This window comes from Pararge aegeria, chromosome 6 (genome assembly GCF_905163445.1).
Source record: "Pararge aegeria chromosome 6, ilParAegt1.1, whole genome shotgun sequence".
NCBI lineage: Eukaryota > Metazoa > Arthropoda > Insecta > Lepidoptera > Nymphalidae > Pararge > Pararge aegeria.
The window spans coordinates 3,808,030-3,826,931 of NC_053185.1; the positions used below are offsets into that span (position 1 = coordinate 3,808,030).

At 36.7% G+C, this 18,902-nt stretch overlaps 1 protein-coding gene across 1 annotated transcript in view; it reads left to right on the top strand.

The window, feature by feature from the left end:
- The first annotated feature begins 1,204 nt into the window (after positions 1-1,204).
- The window catches only part of LOC120624524, a 31,191-nt gene continuing 13,493 nt past the window's right edge, over positions 1,205-18,902 (top strand). The window contains exon 1 of the mRNA XM_039891122.1: positions 1,205-1,264. Coding sequence (XP_039747056.1) covers positions 1,234-1,264 — 31 coding nt within the window. The 5' untranslated portion in view covers positions 1,205-1,233. The remainder of the gene's footprint in view (positions 1,265-18,902) is intronic.

Genomic DNA, 18,902 nt, shown 5'->3' on the forward strand with positions numbered 1-18,902 from the left:
GGGTTTCCATTACTCGATATATTAATAGATTTTTAAATCCTCCACGGGTTTTAAAAAAATAAAGTTATATCGATGTAAGTTGTTCTCGATGTCTGAACGAACATAATTCAGTCAGATTTTTATATCTTGATTCGAAAGAAATGTTTGAATATTTTTCCGTTAGCTAAGATTTTCGATTTAGATTTCTTAAGATTTAGTGTACCTAGGTAAGATAAAAATTTAAGATTAAGACATATTTATTTAAAATTTAAGATTTTTTTTTTTAAATAGTTTTAAAAAAAAAAAATCTTTTTATAAAAAGATTATTTAAATAAATATGCCTGCAATAATAAGTGGAGTAAAGTGATGATTCAATAAGTGAAGTGAAGATATTCGATCATCCAAACAGCCGATGTTATAATCGGCAACTGTTACATCCGACAGCATATGTTCTAACCACTTGATCCGTTATCAGTAGTTAACAAATGTTAAAGCAAATGAACATAATGTATAATAAAAAAAAACAACTGCAGATTGTGGTAACGCGCCACCTACGATTACCTATGTTACCTATGATTACCTATGATAACCTATGTTAGCCGTACATACTCGTAAATAAGTCTCAAATAGCCGCTATGGTTTTTACCTAGTTTTTTACTACACGTGCAAACCTTTCCAAGAGCTGACTTTTGGCTGGCCTACGTATACCTACGTAGTTGGTAGGTTAACACATAAATACTATAATAATAACTTGTCTTATAATGTAAGCAAACTTTTCATTACTTTTAGTGTAAGGTATGTTTTATAAATCAAAAGCAATCTGTTTTTTTTACTTTTGAGTGTAAAGTACCTAAAATAAATAAAAATGAACAAAATAAAAAGAGAGTTCCACTATGTAAATGTTTTTTTTAACATTTCCAAATAAACTTTACACTAAGTGACGAAAAGAAGTGTACGTTATAAGACGGGTAGGAAAATATAGACTTGACGTACGTGTATAAGTATAGATAGCTACGTAAACTAATTAGGCGTATACCAGAGCCAAAGTGGTAAGATCGTAAGACCTTGCCATTTTCGTAAGTTTTTCATTAGTGACTAATTTGCGATGAGTAATTCGCCCTTTGTCAGAGTTTAACCACCCCGAGACGATACCGGCGCGGTACACGATGCGTGACGATCCGACAGTGTTGCAGTGAGCATTTAGTTTGCTAACGCGTGCCGGAAAACACCTGCCCTGTCTGGCCTTCCTTCATCATGAAGAAGATCCTGAGGAAACTGCGAGAAAGTGAGTCTTATTTCTTATCCTCTTACTAATACTGTTCATGCGATAGCGTGTTTGAACAAAACCTCTTTATTTGTGGTAACATTACAATAAACCTAACTTATAGTAAAGTATACCGTAAAAAGTAAAAATTTAAAAGTTTGTTCCTTCATACAAGCCCTAACTAGCTACCTATCAACTTCATTTTTGGCATAAAGAACAGAGAGTAAGTTTGTAAGGTTACTATTTATCCCAGAAAAACCACGAAAGTAAGTTTTTTTTTCTAAGTTCTCACGGAATTTGTAAAATAAAACCGTAATAAACGCAGAAAAAGAATGCTGCTTAATATTTATTAATAATTTATTATATGTAATACTTAAGCGATTTAGCGTTTTGGTACGATCAGTGGCGTCTATGCACGCCACTGATCGTACCGATATGCACAGGGTGTGCAAATTATATAAAATGAAGAAAATCTCCAGTACGAGTTATAAAAAACTTAAGAATAGGCTTTGTAAGAGTTACAAAAAGCCTACCCTTAACGCCACTGGGTACGATATGGATACCTACAGATGGGTGGGGACTGGGGAGGTATGTGTTAAATATACTAGCCATACTCCCTTACAGGTTAGCCCGCTACCATCTTTACACTAAGCCAGATAAGATTGCAGTCAATGGTTTACTTGTAGGGATAAAAAATAACTTTTTGGCATTATTTTTGCACGACAGTGGTTCGTTGCAAGCGGTTAGGCAATTTAGTTTGTGAAGGTTACCAGCGCATGACCGACAAGTCGTACGACTGAGGTAATAGGGCCCAGAGTGAACGCTGAATTTCAGTGGCAGCGTTTTTTATTCTAATTTGTAATTATTTTGTATATTTGATATCAATATCTCATGTAAGTTTTGATTATGATTTATTTTTTTAGTATTACTGTCTTTAATTTTTCTGTTAGGTATAGCGTAAATGTGTCATAGTTACCAAATAAATAATTAATTATTATAAATATTATTATTTAATGTGTCTTACTTTCAAGACAACATAATGAGATAGATCTTAAACGCTATTCTTGTTCACCATCATGGAATTAACGCACTCTAACATTTTGTTAACGCAAGCAAGTACTAATAATCTGGGCTCAGGTGCGTTTATTGTTAAAAAAAAGCTATTAATTACATAAAGGTAGGTTTAAATGTGTAACTGTTTGTGCATATTTCACAGTACTTAATAGTACTACTAGTACTATTTCCTTAAGACATAGCCCGTATAGCGTAATTAGAGTAAGGTAAGTGAGAAGCAGGGGTACAAGCAAGTAGTACACATGGATAAAACCGCGTGCCTAAGTTGTTTTAATATTAATGTATCTACTCATTATCGCAGAGTCGAGTTGCGCTCGCAATTAAACAATAAATTGAGTATCTACTAGGTGCTTTCGTTAGCTATACCTTTATTAAACTGCCTCGTTTGTTCTTTCACGGGGTTCTGGGTTTGATTCCCAGTTTGGGCCAGCAATACTTAGCCATTTTTTTTTATCAGCGCGCTGGTAGGAATTTGGCGTTGGTCAAGGTTTTTATTACTAGCATGTGATAATAATTGAAAAAGCCCGCCAACACGCGTTGGACGAGCTTGGAGGGAGGGATGCCCAACACACGCTTATAGGTGACCAGCTGTTGCCCGCGGCTGCGTTCCCGTATTTTTAGTTTTACGTGAATCCCGCGGGAACCGCGTACTCCTTCCCGGGATAAAAAGCAGTTTATCTGTTAATCCAGGATATAATCTATCTCCATTTCAAAATTCGTTCAGATTGGATTTGTAGTTTTTTGTGAAAGAGTAACAAACATCCATCCATCCATCCATACAAACATATAATACCTATTAGTAGGACGACGAAATAAAAGACATACTTATTTGTATCACATTATAGGTACACCTTTTTAAATTCCATGTCTTCAAAGGCATTTTCCTAATCGATTATGTTATGCGTACGCAAGTCCCGAGGTATGCGAACTTTGCATAACTTCTCTTGCTTGTCCGAGCACATTTTATCCAGTTTACTGCCTAAGCCACTGAATATCCTAAGTTAGTGTTATAAAAGTTATAAAAATACCTACGCGTCTACCAGTATCCTATTTCATGAAGAGACTGTGCGATCTATTTAAAAATGGAATATTCGAACTGCTGTTTTTTTACATGCGACTTTCTTGTCGGCTACTTCTCGGTAGAATCTGCCCTCCGAACTGGTGGTAGAGTCGATACAAACAGGCAGACTTAACGTTTTGAAAGTTCTTATATAAGCCTACTTGAAATAAATGATTTTTTTTTATCTGCAAGCGTAAAACCGAAGTGAAGCTTCGTGGGAATGCTTGAACAAATTGAGAGCCATCTTGGGACACTAGGACTTTATATTGGCGTTTCGACTGATGGGGTTGTTGGACTGATTAGCACAGATAGTGCATACTTACTCATTTAAAAACAGTTTATTTACTAGTGGTATATATAGCTTTTTAATACGAGCTCGTCCGGGGAAGTACTACCGCCTTGCTTATTTTTGCCGTCAAGCAGCATTACTGTGTTCCGGTCTGAAGGGAGTGGTTGCTGGTGAAATTACAAGCAAATGACGCTTAACACCTACGCCTCAAGTTGACGGACACAGGTTGGCGACTTTTAGGACAAGTTCTTGGCATGCTCGCGGAGTTTTACTCTGTTCTTAATCGATGGTTTTCAACTTCAGGTGGGCCATCAGCTTGGTCCGTCATTTATTGCTATAAAAAAAGGATAAGGTTCATATTACTCTTGCGTCATAGTATTTCGATGCTCTTAAACGCTTCTCATTGTGGGAGGATACCCTTGCCCTGTAGTGGGCCGGTAATGGGTTGATATGCACTAAGCGGTCTATATAAACCCAAGTTGCATCCAGCAAGGCTAGCATACGTCCCACGAGATAATTATCTCTACCCGTTACTCGTACCTACTTTTTCTATAGCGATAGACTAGATAATGCGTACACATAATTAACACGTGGTGCGCATGCTAGCCCTACATGTCAGCCAAGAATAAATCAGTAGTCCATGGAATGGTAAGGTCAACGAAAGTGGATCTTACAAAAAATATTGAATGGATCATCTCGCAAAGCAAATTGCAGCCATATCTGAGTTCAGATGCTGTTAAGGACACATTTGAACTTGATGATTGATGAAAAAACGATAAACATGGTGGCCTACTGGTACTAAAGAGATAACAAATTTTGGTTTGTTCTGCTCTAGAACCTTCGACACTAGTTATTAAATATTTCAAGCCTTCAAAGTTGTCAGATAAACAGTTACATTATACAGTTAGTTAGTTATAGTAGTTAATTACATATTACCTATTTCTGATTATTGTATTTTTATTCTTTAAATTGTAAGGTTATTTTTATTTTATTTTTTATTTTTAAAACGTTTGCACACCGTCTGTGACAGTCGATTGTTAAGAGACTGTTTAGTTAAATTTAACTTGTTATGTACCTGCAATTTTGCTAATAAATAAATATTATTATAAAATAGTATTACAGCAAAAGCGTAGGTGTTGGTGGAAGGTTTAAGTATCATATTTTTAGTATCATATTTTGTTAAACACAAATTTAAAACGCCTTTGACTAACCTTCGTTTTAAGTTTACAAAGCTTTGATTGTAGCAGGAAATGACTAACGCAGGATGTCGTTAGCCCAGTCTTGTACTTAGGTAATTCAATGCGAGAAGTAGGTACGTATAGTACCGAAACTTAACTGTATCTACCTTGCTAGTCAAACTTCAGTTGCAAAGCTGCACTAAAAATGTATTCATAAGCTGCTTTATACTGAGACATGATATTTTTTTAAGATTGTAATACCTACCTACTAGATAGGTTGGAGGTATTATTTCGATACCGGTGTAACGGTTTAAAGTAATAAATATTTAAGATAAGAGCGGGAAAGTGGGTGAAATCGTGATCGGTAAAGTCAGGACTGTAATTTAGGGATTCCTTTGGGTGCGTACTGTGTCCATAAAGAAACGCGGGATAGCAAAGCTAAAGCTTCTTGCCCGCATTACTGTAAGCTACGATTGCCTCTGGCAAAGTACATGACCACTCGGTCAAATAAATATGGCGTTAACAAAAAGTGAAATGGTCATGTGTTTTTCTAATTTATATGTTTTGTTCCAAACTTTGCTGAACCCAGTGCAAGAAAACCGCGCCTTTTGGCACGGTAATAAAATATTTTTTAAAACCAAAAGGTCGGGCCAAATGTTAGCTATGGCGTTTTACTGTGAAAAATTTTCAGTATTAGCCCGCAGTGTGCTGTGTGCTTTGAGGCCTGTGTCCAGCAGTGGGACATTTATAGGTCCTCCTGTTCCTGTCTCCGTACTAAGTTTTCCGAAACCATCCGTTTACGTAAAATAGATGAATGTTGATGTTACGTCTTCAGCAAGGCGAGTTGCTAGATGTATGGCCGCGTCAAAATGCGAGTGGACAGGCGTCAGGCGCGAAGGACCCTGCAGTCGGCATACAGTCCGAGCGCGAGGTCGCGGGGTCATCCTCGGAGTTGCCCCGCCTCCCTAATTGCCGCGCCCCACGCAGATTACTTTTAGGGCTCCGTGGATCAAGAAAAAGTAAAGTAAAGTAAAGAGAATTTTAACGACCTACGTGGCACAGCGGTGAGCGCTGTGGTTTTAAGTTGGAGATCCCGGATTTGATTCACAGCAGGGGCATTTGGGAATTTATAATTTCTGAATTACATGCTGCTAAGTAATAAGCGTTCCGGTATTTTTGTTTGTAAATACTTTATTTGAAGTCTAAAATAATAAAGAAAACATATACTTACAATATAATATTACATATACATATATATATATATGTATATATATACATATATACTAGCGGACCCCAGCGCCATCTGTCGTGCTGATTTGTGAATCTAAACCATCCAGGGTGCCACCCAAACGCATACCAAAAAAATCATTCAAATCAGTCCAGCCGTTTAGGAGTTCAGTGACATACACACGCACACAAGAAATATATGTATAAAGATATATATATATATAATATACAATAATGATTTAGCTAGAATAGCCATAAAAAAAGAAATTTGTAACTTAACGCCAATAAGTCAAGAGGATTTTTCTCTACAAATTAATGGTTTTTGTATTCTTCTTTGAATATCGCTATATTTATATTTCGTACCTTTCACTCATACTCAGGCCCGCTGATTGTTTAAGTTTTAATGCAATAGTAAAGACCAAGAAATCAAGTAGTTTATATTCACATAAATATTATGTTAATTCCAAGAATTGCATTACGAAATACAATATCTTAAAATTGCCATCCTTATCAACCCTTTACCGGCCCACTCCAGAGCACGGGCCACTACTCAGACAAGAGTTTAGGCCCCAGACTACCACGCTAAATAAGTGAGGACTGGTCGACTTCCCCTCGCGACAGTGGCGTACATAGGGGGTTTGCACAACGGGTTCCTCGGGCGTCTAACAAAGCCAACCAGACGGACATTAGTTTGGGTATACCCCTTTTAGAGGGGAGAGCCCCACATAACCTCCGTCCTGCCCAAATTTGGAATGTAGCAATAAAGCTTTTCTACCACGCCAAAAAAAAAGGGTAGGTATGCACAGGGTATGCAGATGATATAAAATGAAGAAAATCCACAATACGAGTTCTAAATAACTTAAGCATAGGCATTGTAAGAGTTATAAAAAGGCTACCCTTAAGTATTAAAACCTCGTACTGGAAATTTTCTTCATTTTATATCATCTGCATGCCCTGTGCATACCCTCTATGCACGCCAATACCTCGCGATGAACCTTTAAAGCCATGGCCCATGGATATATAATTGCTAGCTGTCCCGGCGAACTTCATACCGCGGATCTTTTTGTTTTTGATGAATGTTATATTTTAAAACTTATTACCCTATTCCGGACTAACAGAAATCCGAAAAATCAAATATCATAAAAATGGTTCCAGCTGTTCTTGAGTTATAAATGGTGTAACTAACACAACTTCCTTTTTAATTGTAGTTGCAGTTACGTGTTTTTATTTCCTACGGAACTTTAGATGTGAGCCCAACTCGCAGAGTCAGTTTGTTATCCGCACTATCCAGGGATCACGCGCCTCTTTGACCTCAAATTATTCCTTGTAAAGTTCTTTTTTTCTTAAAATTTAAAAGGAATTCCGCGATAATTTCGCCTCCACGATAACATCGGTATGTCGAATTGTTAATGATACCCTCATAACCACACAAACGTAATAATTAAATGAAATTGGATTATTTTTAAATAGCTCTGATTATAGCATAACTATACCTAACTCATTCAAAATTCAAAAAATTCAAAATGCAAAATTCAAATTCATTTATTTCAAGTAGGCCTAATATAAGCACTTTTGAAACGTCAAGTATGTCTGTTTGTAGTGACTCCACCGGTTCGGAAGGCAGATTCTACCGAGAAGAAGCCTGCAAGAAACTCAGCAGTTGATCTTTTCCAACATCAAAAATTTACATTTTACATTTTAACATTCATTTTTCTATCTTGTGAGAGATGAAAGCGGAGCCAGATGCTTCCAAGCAAACTTGTCATTAAGATTCATCATCATCATTCATCATATCATCATTCATCATCATCATCAACCAGTAGCGTGCCCTGGGTTTCTTATCAGGGTATGCATACAGCGGGAAAATTAAGAGCAACGGCAAAAATCCTCCTCCTATACGAGTTATATATCAATTTTAGGGTAGACAGTGCTTTTGTGCATGTATGATGTGCACGCCACTGTCAACAACCTATTACCGGCCCACAACAGCCACGTCTCCTCTTAGAATGAGAAGGGCTTACGATAAGTCTACCACGCTGGTCAAGTGCAGATTGGTAGATTTCACACGCCTTATAGAATGTTACGGAGAACTCAGGCTTGCAGGTTTCCTCGAGTTTTTTTGAGTTATATTTGATTGCTTAAAACACTGACGTAACTCCGGAAAATGATTAAAAATATCGCGGTTCGAAATCGCTCCCAACAATGAGAGACTGTATCCTATCTAATAAGCTATCACCGTTTTTTGTCATCGTTAATAAAAGTGTATAGATCGTCATCATCATCATATCAACCTATTACCCGCCCACTGGGTCGATGATCCCTCCCACAATCAGAAGGGTTTAGGCCCTATAGTATAAAATAAAAGTCATTTATTTCGACCGACTTGGATCATAAATGATTAGTAAAATACTAAGTTAAATTAGTTAGTAAACATAGCCTAACGAAATAGTTTATATGAAACCCTTCTGCATGGCTAACACGGACAGGAGATAAAAATTATATCTCCCGATTATATCCCCCTAACAAGGGATATAATAAACGGGCCCTCCTGCTAAAGCTCGGATGAAAAAATATTTATTATCAAAAACAACATTTACAGATTCCATGTTACCGACCGATGGTACCCACACTAGGTATTCCTGTTTTGTGGGTGCCTATTTACAATTTAACAGCTTAAATTTATGTTGTCACTCGAATTACAGTCGATTAAACAATTCGTATAATACACTCTAATTATTGATAAAGTTGCATTTTGTATGATATTACGCTATACACAAGAAAAGTGGAATAGGAGAAGTTTACCCCCGTTTATTATTACACATATATTATTTGGATATTATTACCACTTGTGCACCAGTGCTCTGAGAGTTGATAAAGCTGTGGGAGAAGATACATTTTTATCCTTTCCCCGGGGATATTATTGTCCCCTGCCCATGATAGCCCGTTTGGAAAGCACATGTTCCATGCAGAATTGGCACAGGTACTGACAATCATAGGTATAGTATAGTGTAGTATAGTGGGTACGTTGGCCCTTTGCGGATTGCTGGTTGACGCCTTTACGAGAACATTATGGAGAACTCTCTGGCATGCAGGATCCCTTACAAAATAATCCTTCACCGTTGAAACAAGTGATATTTTATACCCTAAAAAAGTTAGAGGTTCGTGTTGAGATTCGAACTCGGCCCTCCCAAAGAGAAGCCGAAGTCCGTACCACTTGACTATCACCGCTTCATGAAGTGTACGTATAGATAATGCGAAAAAGTTGCAACAGAAATTGTGAATGATTGCACCGATTCGCCATATCCCGGCGAGCGCGCTGATCACAGAATCACAGATTACGTAATCTTGCATACGTTATTACCGTATCTTCGGAGGAATGCAATTTGAAAAGAATGCGCCTCGGAACATAAATAACAATAAATAATAAATAAATATACTACGACAATACACACATCGCCATCTAGCCCCAAAGTAAGCGTAGCTTATGTTATGGGTACTAAGATAGCTGATGAATATTTATATATGAATATAATACACAAAATACTTATAATATACAGATAAACACCCAGACACTGAAAAACATTCATGTTCATCACACAAACCTTTTGTACTTAACATGACTGATGAATATTTTTATGAATAATATAAATAAATACCTATAATATACGGTAAGTTTGTCAGCCGCGTGGCGCAGTGGGCAGCGACCCTGCTTTCTGAGTCCAAGGTCGTGGGTTCGATTCCCACAACTGGAAAAGGTTTGTGTGATGAACATGAATGTTTTTCAGTGTCTGGGTATTTGCTGGACTAAAAGCTTCCAACGGAAGGTTTCGCCCGTAATCACCTCGCTGCGCTGGGTAAATAAATCTACCCATTACCTGCTCACAGTGCCGGATAAAGTAGTAAAAATACAATTCAATAATCAATACGTATCTTAAATACTTATAAACGTGTCTTAAATACAATAGGTATTTGCTATTTATAAATTACAATTTTGTGGGTAATTAAAAGTGTATTAAATTACTATAGGCGATGGCTGTGTGCGTGTCTGTCAGTCAGTCAGTCAGTCAGTCAGTCAGTCAGTCAGTCAGTCAGTCAGTCAGTCAGTCAGTCAGTCAGTCTGTCATTCAGTCAGTTAGTCAGTCTGTTAGTCAGTTATTTAGGCTGAGATGAGTGGTATTAAATATGACGGCCCCTTTTTCGCACGGGGCCCGTAGCAATTGTTCTACGTGGTTAATTCGGCACTGCCTGCAAACTAAGGGCAGGGGTCTTCTCTTAGAATAGGTCAAACTACCACGCTGGTTAACTGCGGATTTGGTGAAGTTCATGCACGCCTCTGAGAACATTATGAAGAACTCCCAGGCATGCAGAGATTGTTTGAGATCTTTGTTTCCACCGTTAAATCAAGTGATATTTTAATTGCTTTAATTAGCATCGCATATAACTCCGGAAAATAAAGGATCGAATTCAAAATTCAAATTCAAAATTTCTTTATTTTTGTAGGTCTTATCATACGACATATATGATATATATAATTGACATTTTCGAGATGTCTCTTAAAAAGTTCAAAGTTTGTATTAAACGTAAGCTTATAGAAAAGTCCTATTATAGTATAAAGGACTACGTGAACGATAAAAAAGCTTGGGTGCAAATTATTGCTCTAACCAGGTTGCTCTTCTAATAATTTAAAATGACATTGTGAGATGGTGATAACAAAAAAAAAACACCCGGCTAAGTTTGTTGTGGGCTTCTTCTTAGACCAGGACGCGTTTGGAACCCTCGTAGCTTTAGTTTTAAGTTTACGAATGTGGTTATCGCCATCATCTCACTACCGTGTAATTCTTATGTACGCATCAAAAGTGCCACCTATGTGCCTACTTGAATAAAGATATATTTTTACGCACTTAAGAAGCGTTCGTACATACATATATGTTCACATAATTGTAAGGGGATGGTGATAACTTCTTCCCAAGAAGAGCCCACAATTAACTTAGTAAATTAATATTAAGCTATGAAGTTAGAGCAATTCACATCCAAGTTTTTTAATCTTTTAATGATCCTTAACATTATAATAGGAAAATTCGTGCCGGGGATAGAACTCGGTCCCTCCAAGGTCACCTTAATATAATAATATAAAATGGGGATCGAGCGACGAATGCCTAACTCCCACTCTAGGAGGCACAGGGTTGGACTTCATTTAGCTAAATTAAAATATATAAAATTCTCAATACCGTAATAAAATTATTACGGTATTGAGAATTTTAACAGGAAATTAAATTTTTCCCCGACACGAGAATCAAACCCCGCATTCGCTCCGGCGTAGACTGGTGGTTAGAAGACGTTGGCAATTTGCCGCTCGCCAGCTGCTATTGGGCTAGTTACCCGTCACTACAAAAGCCTCTCTACGCACTGAGGGGGGGTTCAAGCTGTCCTGATTCCCTCCTTGTTAACGCAGAAGCCCCAGCAATCGGTTGGGGTGGTTGGTAGACTTCCGGGAGGTATACAACGGGTTCCCTGGGCGTCCAACAAAGCCCACAAGAGGGACATGCCGAGGTGGTTTTTAGTTTGGGTATACCGCCTTTGGAAAGAAAAGCCGGTGAATATTGGTTAATTAAAGCAAAGGACAGACAGTCGTGGGGAAAAATGGAGGAGGCCTTCACCCGTATAGGGGTCCATAGTGAAACTAGATTTTATTATTTATTACTAAGAATTTAATATATATATATATATAGATATCACATTTTTATGCATGCACATATTATATATATAAGAGACTATAATAATACCGCTTTTGGAGGGGCGAGTCCCACATAAACTCCGTCCTGCCCAAGGGAGGTCGCAATAAAGCTTTTCCTACACGCAAAAAAAAGTCCTCGTGATCCGTATAGAACATACTAACTGCGAGACCAAATAGGCAGTTAGCATTCACTCAGATCAGTCATATTCACAACACTTGTCACTGCAGGTTCCGAATCTAATTGCTATGATTACTTATTAGTCACAGCTTCACAGATCAGTGGTTGCGTGTTGCAACACCGTGGTTGTTCCACTGACCTAAGGTTTCGCTTTCTGTTGCGTTGAACTTTAAGACAGAAGTCCTATAGCAAAAAAAAAATATATTTTATTGTAAAAAAAGCGTAGGTGCATTGGTGTCAACAGTTATAAATATTTTATTGACAGATATGAGTAGAGTGATTATCATTTTGATTATATCTTAAAAAGCCCCACGCTTTTTTTAAAATATTTTTTTTTATTCACACTATTATTAATTTATATTTATTGAAATTTTTAACACTATTCTTAATTAAAATTTAGCTTAATTTTATTAATACTTATTTTCTATTTTTAGTTTGGTTTTCTAAAAAAAGCGTGTTTTTTAGTTTTTTTAAACTATTATTTATTTTCTACTTTTTAGTTTGGTTTATTTATAATACATCGTTACATACAGGTAAAGCGTGTAATAAATAGTAAGCGCAGCATAAGTCGATACAGACGGATTACACATATTTTTGACAGGCTTTTCCATCGGGCTAAAAAATAAATATCGTGAAACTTCGTCGTTAGCGTCACGATAAAGAATTTATTTATTTATTAATTAAATTTACACATTGTAAACTTATCTACTACAAATATGTACTTAATACATTAGAAATTATATATAAAAATAATATTGGCAATAGTTACTACGTATCTTTTACATCACAAAATGTATAGTAATAAGTAAAAAATACAATTCAATTGTTCACTGAGTACTGAACTCGTAAAAACTGTGTTTCAGAAGACAGCCTTCCTAAGTAATACAGAGAAATTATACATACGAGCAAATAGTAAGAGATTCTAACAAAAAGGTATCTTTGAAATTAAAAATTATCCAATACTTTTCATGCAAATAATTTATATTATAAGCATGCAAATATATGTATAGTGTTGGTGTGTATGTGTACATATAGAGGGTGTGTACTGAATGTATGTATATAAGTTTCCATATGTGTGTATGTAAAAGAATATGTGTATGACTATATACAAGATTTTATAAATAAATTGCTTTGAGAATTTCCTCAGTTCGGTCGTACGATAATATATGAAACAATTAAATGAATAGAAAAGAATGCGATAGTTAACATTACACATTTTGTTTCGTATTTCCAGTTTCCACGGTAACTGACCTTGGAAACCGAATAATATGTAATATAAAGTTTTACATTATAAAATTAAACAATCTTTCCTCTTTATAATATTAGTAAAGTCATAATACAGCTATTAGATTTTTTAAATATTAACCAAAGCAATAAAAATAATGAACCATTTGAATTTTAAATATACTGTACTTAGGTGTTTGTTAGGAAACTTTTCCTTTCTAAATTTTAGCAACACTTTCACTAAAACACCTTAATGTTTAAGCAGGTAGTTTAGTAGGTATTGTGGTGAGCTGGGCATAATTTTTGTGTAATTTCTGCGCACGCGCAACGCGTTCTCACGGTGCAATTATCGGCCACCTACACTACCCCCTAATTTGACCTTCCCTGCCAACACGGCGAATTTCGCCTACGCTGCCTTACCATGAGATGTGCCATAATTATTATTCTTTTATTTGTTTATTCTCTTATTATTTAATTATCAGCCTAATTATGCTGTTGTGAAGTGTGAAGTCAAAGTCAAAGTCAAAAATATCTTTATTCAAGTATTACGGCCCATAGGTGGCACTTTTGATGCGTACATAAGGATTACACGGTAGTGAGATGATGGCGATAACCACATTCGTAAATTAAAAAACTAAAGCTACGAGGGTTCCAAACGCGTCCTGGTCTAAGAAGAAGCCCACAACAAACTTAGCCGGCTGTTTTTCTTTGTTATCACCATCTCACAATGTCATGTGCGACTGTGGTTAATCCACGGTCGCTAGGGATCTGAAAGCCCGGGCACAGGACTAGCCATAATATATTTATTTTACGGCCGATTGGCGCAGTGGGCAGCGACCCTGCTTTCTGAGTCCAAGGCCGTGGATTCGATTCCCACAACTGGGTAATGTTAGTGTGGTTAACATGAATGTTTTGCAGTATCTGGGTTTTTACTTTTATATTATAAGTACTTATGTACATTATTCGTAAAAAATATTCATCAGACATCTAAGTATCCATAGCACTATGTACCTATACTATGTATATATACTATTACTTTGGGAATACATAGCGTTCTGTGTATTGTCGTAGTACTAATTAATTTTATTTTATATTTACTTTTAAAGTTAACTCAGAAATATTTGTTTTATAGCTTTCCAAAATATATTTAGCTTCTAATATGCCTCCCCTGTGTAATTCGAGAATCTGTTTCAGGACTGCATCGTTGTTCTAGTGGTTAACATGTTCAACTACAGATCACGCGGTCCCGGGTTCGAATCCCAGAGGTCGGGCCAAAAATTGTTTGGTATCGTGTATTTTCTGTTCAAGAATTTTAAGAACCAGCTCCAGCAGCCAATTGGCGGTGTTAACCCACGTACCTCAGAGAGCACGTAAAGCCGTCAGTCCCTGTTATCACATACGCTGATAATAGTCGTTAAAGTCCACCAACCCACATTGCAGCACCGTGGCGGGTCTATGCTCTAAAACCGTCTGTCTTATAAGAGACGAGGCCTGTGTTGCTGTGGGACGTTAATAGGCTTCAAGTAATATGCCGCGTAGAAACCGATTAGAGGTAGAACTGTAATCGTATACAGAATAATCACTTACCACCATGCGAGATTGCTGTTAAAGGCTAACTTGTAGTGGGATAAAAAAGTAAAATAGACAAACGTTCGGTTGACTCTAAAGAATTTAGTTATCGACGCGGAAAATCTCTAATAAATAAATTCGCGTAATTATTACGTTCGGCCTAATCCGTGTAGGCGTTTCTAACAAATAATAGGCGATGGGTTTAACTTTTTAATTTTTTGATAATCATCTACGCAACGTGGGCCGGGCTTTCTGAGCCATAGTAAATTACCGCTAAGCTTTATGATAATAATTTATTGTTTGTGATCGTATTAAATGACTATGACTAAAGTATATGAAACTTCTACAGAACGAAACTAAGATAGCCGCTTATAAGGCCATTTAAAGCTATTATTATCTATCTTTTTATATATATAAAAAGAAAGTGTGTGGGTATGTTCCGAATAGGCCCCGAAACGGCTGGACCGATTTCAATGAAACTTTCAGTGAATCTCCGGATTGACCTGGCGAGTAATCCTGTAAAGTTTGGTGACGATCGGAGCACTCCTATTTTTGAACTGTCAAACTGTCAAATACAGCTTTTATTTACTATGATGATATTCTATTGTTGGGTGTACATGGGTGTAGATAATGATTTCCACCCGCTCGAGAAGAGAATAGAAGATAATGAATACGGAGAGAAATAAATGATTGAATATATTATGAGACTTAAATTAAAAATTTAATGATGTAGTTTATTGTTCAAATAAAATAAAGCAAAATCTAGACCGGCGAAGCGTACTGGGTACGCTAGTATACTATAAGAAGGAATCTCTCCAAGAAGTTTCACTATCTTCTTTTTATTAAATTGCTAATACAAACGGAAAAAAACTTGCGAATAAATACTTATAATTCAAAAAATGTTACGTTTAAGTAATCTTTTGACGAAACCGCTCGTGACCGTAGAATTTTAACTTAAAATATGATTACGTTCCGAAATTCGACCTCAATGTTTATAGTTACTAATTGAGGCAATTAAATGGGATCCTATGTAGCTATTGCCCGCAGTTGCACTTGCTTTAATGTAGATTTAGTCAATCATTTCTAAAAGTTATATTTTCAAACCTCCTTTCATGCGTCCATAAATAACGTGTGGTGTTTTTTTTTTAATTTTCTCTCCCTTCCTGGTGAGATGTCGTGAGATTTTATTCAACCCCCTCCCCATCCCCTAATCTCACGTGAGATTTTTCAAACGTGGGTTTCAAAATAATATTGTTTCATTTTGTTTCAATCAAGAAAAAAATTGCATGAGATTTGACTCCACACCCTTTAAACGAATTATGAATTTTATTTTACCTAGTATATTGCACTGTAAGTTTATTCTCACTTATAATGTTTTAGTTGTTTAATAAATTGTGTAGAAATGTTTAATAAATTAAACCTTATACAAAATATGGTTTAATAATACAGTGGTCAGTGTGGTTTATACTTATTTAACTTTATTTATTAAGGCTCCTCAATTTCAGCGTGACACATATTAGTGCCGCCAAAGCTGAGCAGGTGAGCAGGCGTGAAGCAAGACAAAATCTCCGCTCGCACGAGCATGTCGCTATGCCAGGAATGTGCCAGCAGCGCGGAATGTCTGGAATGCTAGGGATTCACGATTGCCGAAAACGTGCCGCGTGCCGCCTCGCCGCGCACTGACACACGCACGCACCCTTTTGTCACGTAACAACACAAAACGCTACGACATAACTGAAGCTTTGACAATGTTTAGGGTTCTGTGCCTCTAAATGGAAAACGTACTCCTTATAAACATACCTAGGCTTTTTTAAACATATTATCTTGATAATAATTATTATTATATTTAATTTAATAGCGTAACTAAACTCACTGAACCGCTAAGCAATATCAACACGTCATCTTACTTGGCTATAGCAATTATTTAATTATATTAATACCTAAAAACCATTTATATTACTGATATTGATGGTTATACAGTACGGAGATGGTTTTACAGTACAGTAGCCTATATTGGCACCATTCTGCATAGAGATCCTTTTGCATAGAGATTAGCAACATAGCATTCGGTTCCTGCGATTTCTTAAAAAACTCGCGGCCGTAGTAGTAGCTGCAACAGCTACTAAACACTTCATTAAAAAAAACCGCTCATACTAGTGTCCGGGATACAAAGATAAAAATATAAGGCTACGAAAAATAAATCTTACTAATAATTAAAATGTGAAGGAGTGGATGTGTTACAAAATCACGTAAAAACGGCTGAACGGATTTGCATGAAATTTGGCATGCACGTAGAATGCTACATGGCCATATCAAAGGTGATATGGTAAACCACATATGCTACCTTTTATCCCGATTCCTTAAGTAGTTCCCGAGGGACAATTGAAAATTGCAACCGAGTTAAGCCAGCAAGCGCGGGCAGGCAGCTCTGAAATTTTGTATGTCACCTGTGCTATGGAAAAGGTCATGTACTTTCTATACCGATCTCTAAAATAGTTCCCGTGGTAAGATTAAAAAATGTTAACGATCGCGGGCAGATGCTAGTAGTTTAATAAGTTATTGTAATCAAGTTGGCACTTACTTAATGCGATAATAAAGAGAAGCGCAAAAAAGTGTAAAACCGGTGAATAGGATAAAACAAAACATTCGCGTATCGAAATCATGCGGGTAACCGCGACGTCCGACGGTGTAACTTTCATATTTCGGGGAATATCTCTGTTATTATTGCGTTTTTATCTCCGATTAACAATAAAGGTACTACCAGGTACTGACAAACGTCAAAAACTATCCGTGCAAGACAGGTCACATCAAGTGAATTAGGAGACCTAAATGACAAAAAGCCATTAACACAAAGAAGAAGAAGAAGAAGAATGAGGAGACTATTTTCGATTGTTTTCGAGCAAAAAAGCTAATTTGTTCGTGATTGACGTCCGAAAAAGCAATAAAACTATCTTATTTTAAGTAGATTCACTCATATTTTTTAAAAATAAATTCAATATTTCTAAACACTCCAGAGATAACCTTCAGCTAAAAAATATAAACCGGTCACTATTTCTACTAGATTTCATAATATGGATGCATAATGAAAGATTATCAAGATTTAGTATTAGAGCAGCCATCATTTACTATCTATAACTTTACATAATCAGGATTTTTTTACTTCTATCCGTCTTAAATTTAAATTGGAGATGAAAGAATAACCCACAACAAACTTAGCCAAGTGTGTTTGTGCTATAATTCTCGGAAACTAGACGTAAGACAATTAGTTTTAAAAAAAACCCATGATAGAAAAGTCAAAAAAATTACAATTAACAAACTACATTACTCTTACTAAATGCATTATTAGGAAGTGACGGCGGTATTTCACACGGTATACAGATTGGTTCACCACGAGTTATCGTTTTCCGAACATTTGAATATTTAGCACTTTACACTTCTAAATTAGATACCCGAGGTATTCCACACCTGTGAGAACGCTCGTTGTTTCAATGGGAATGAGTCCTTTCGTAAGTGATCAATGGAACAACAGACCCTGTGGCGTTCACACCAGCACAGCAAGCCTAGCAGGAGTTAACAACCCTATTATATCCACTGACAAAGGATAAAAACAACGTGTAACTTCCCATAGCATGGCAGGGTAAAGATGAAGTTTACCCTCGTTTATTATTACACGTATATTTGTTGGATATTATTTCCAAACGTGCGCCAGTGCTCGGAGAGTTGATAAAGCTGTGGGAGAATAAACATTTTCACCTTTCTCCGGGGAGATAAACGTCTACTGCAGAATGAGATGCATAGACCAAAGGGAATAGCTAGGGAAAAGGGGAATGCTAGCCATGTTGGGGCGATGGTTAACCTTTTAAGGATATGGCAGTCATATTATTAAACCCTACTAATGGGTTTCTACGCGGCACAGTACCAGAATGCTAATCCGCTTAGAGGCACGTCTTTGCGCCAGCGAGGCCTTTAGTGGCATTTCACCATTTTAACCCTTTACTGACCCAATATAGGACACGGGTCTCCTTCCGCAAAGAGAAGAGAAGCTGGCCCATAACTAATTAAATTAATCAATCCTGTTAGTTTCACACACATGGCACTTCGCATCCTCAGACGTCATCCTCTGTGA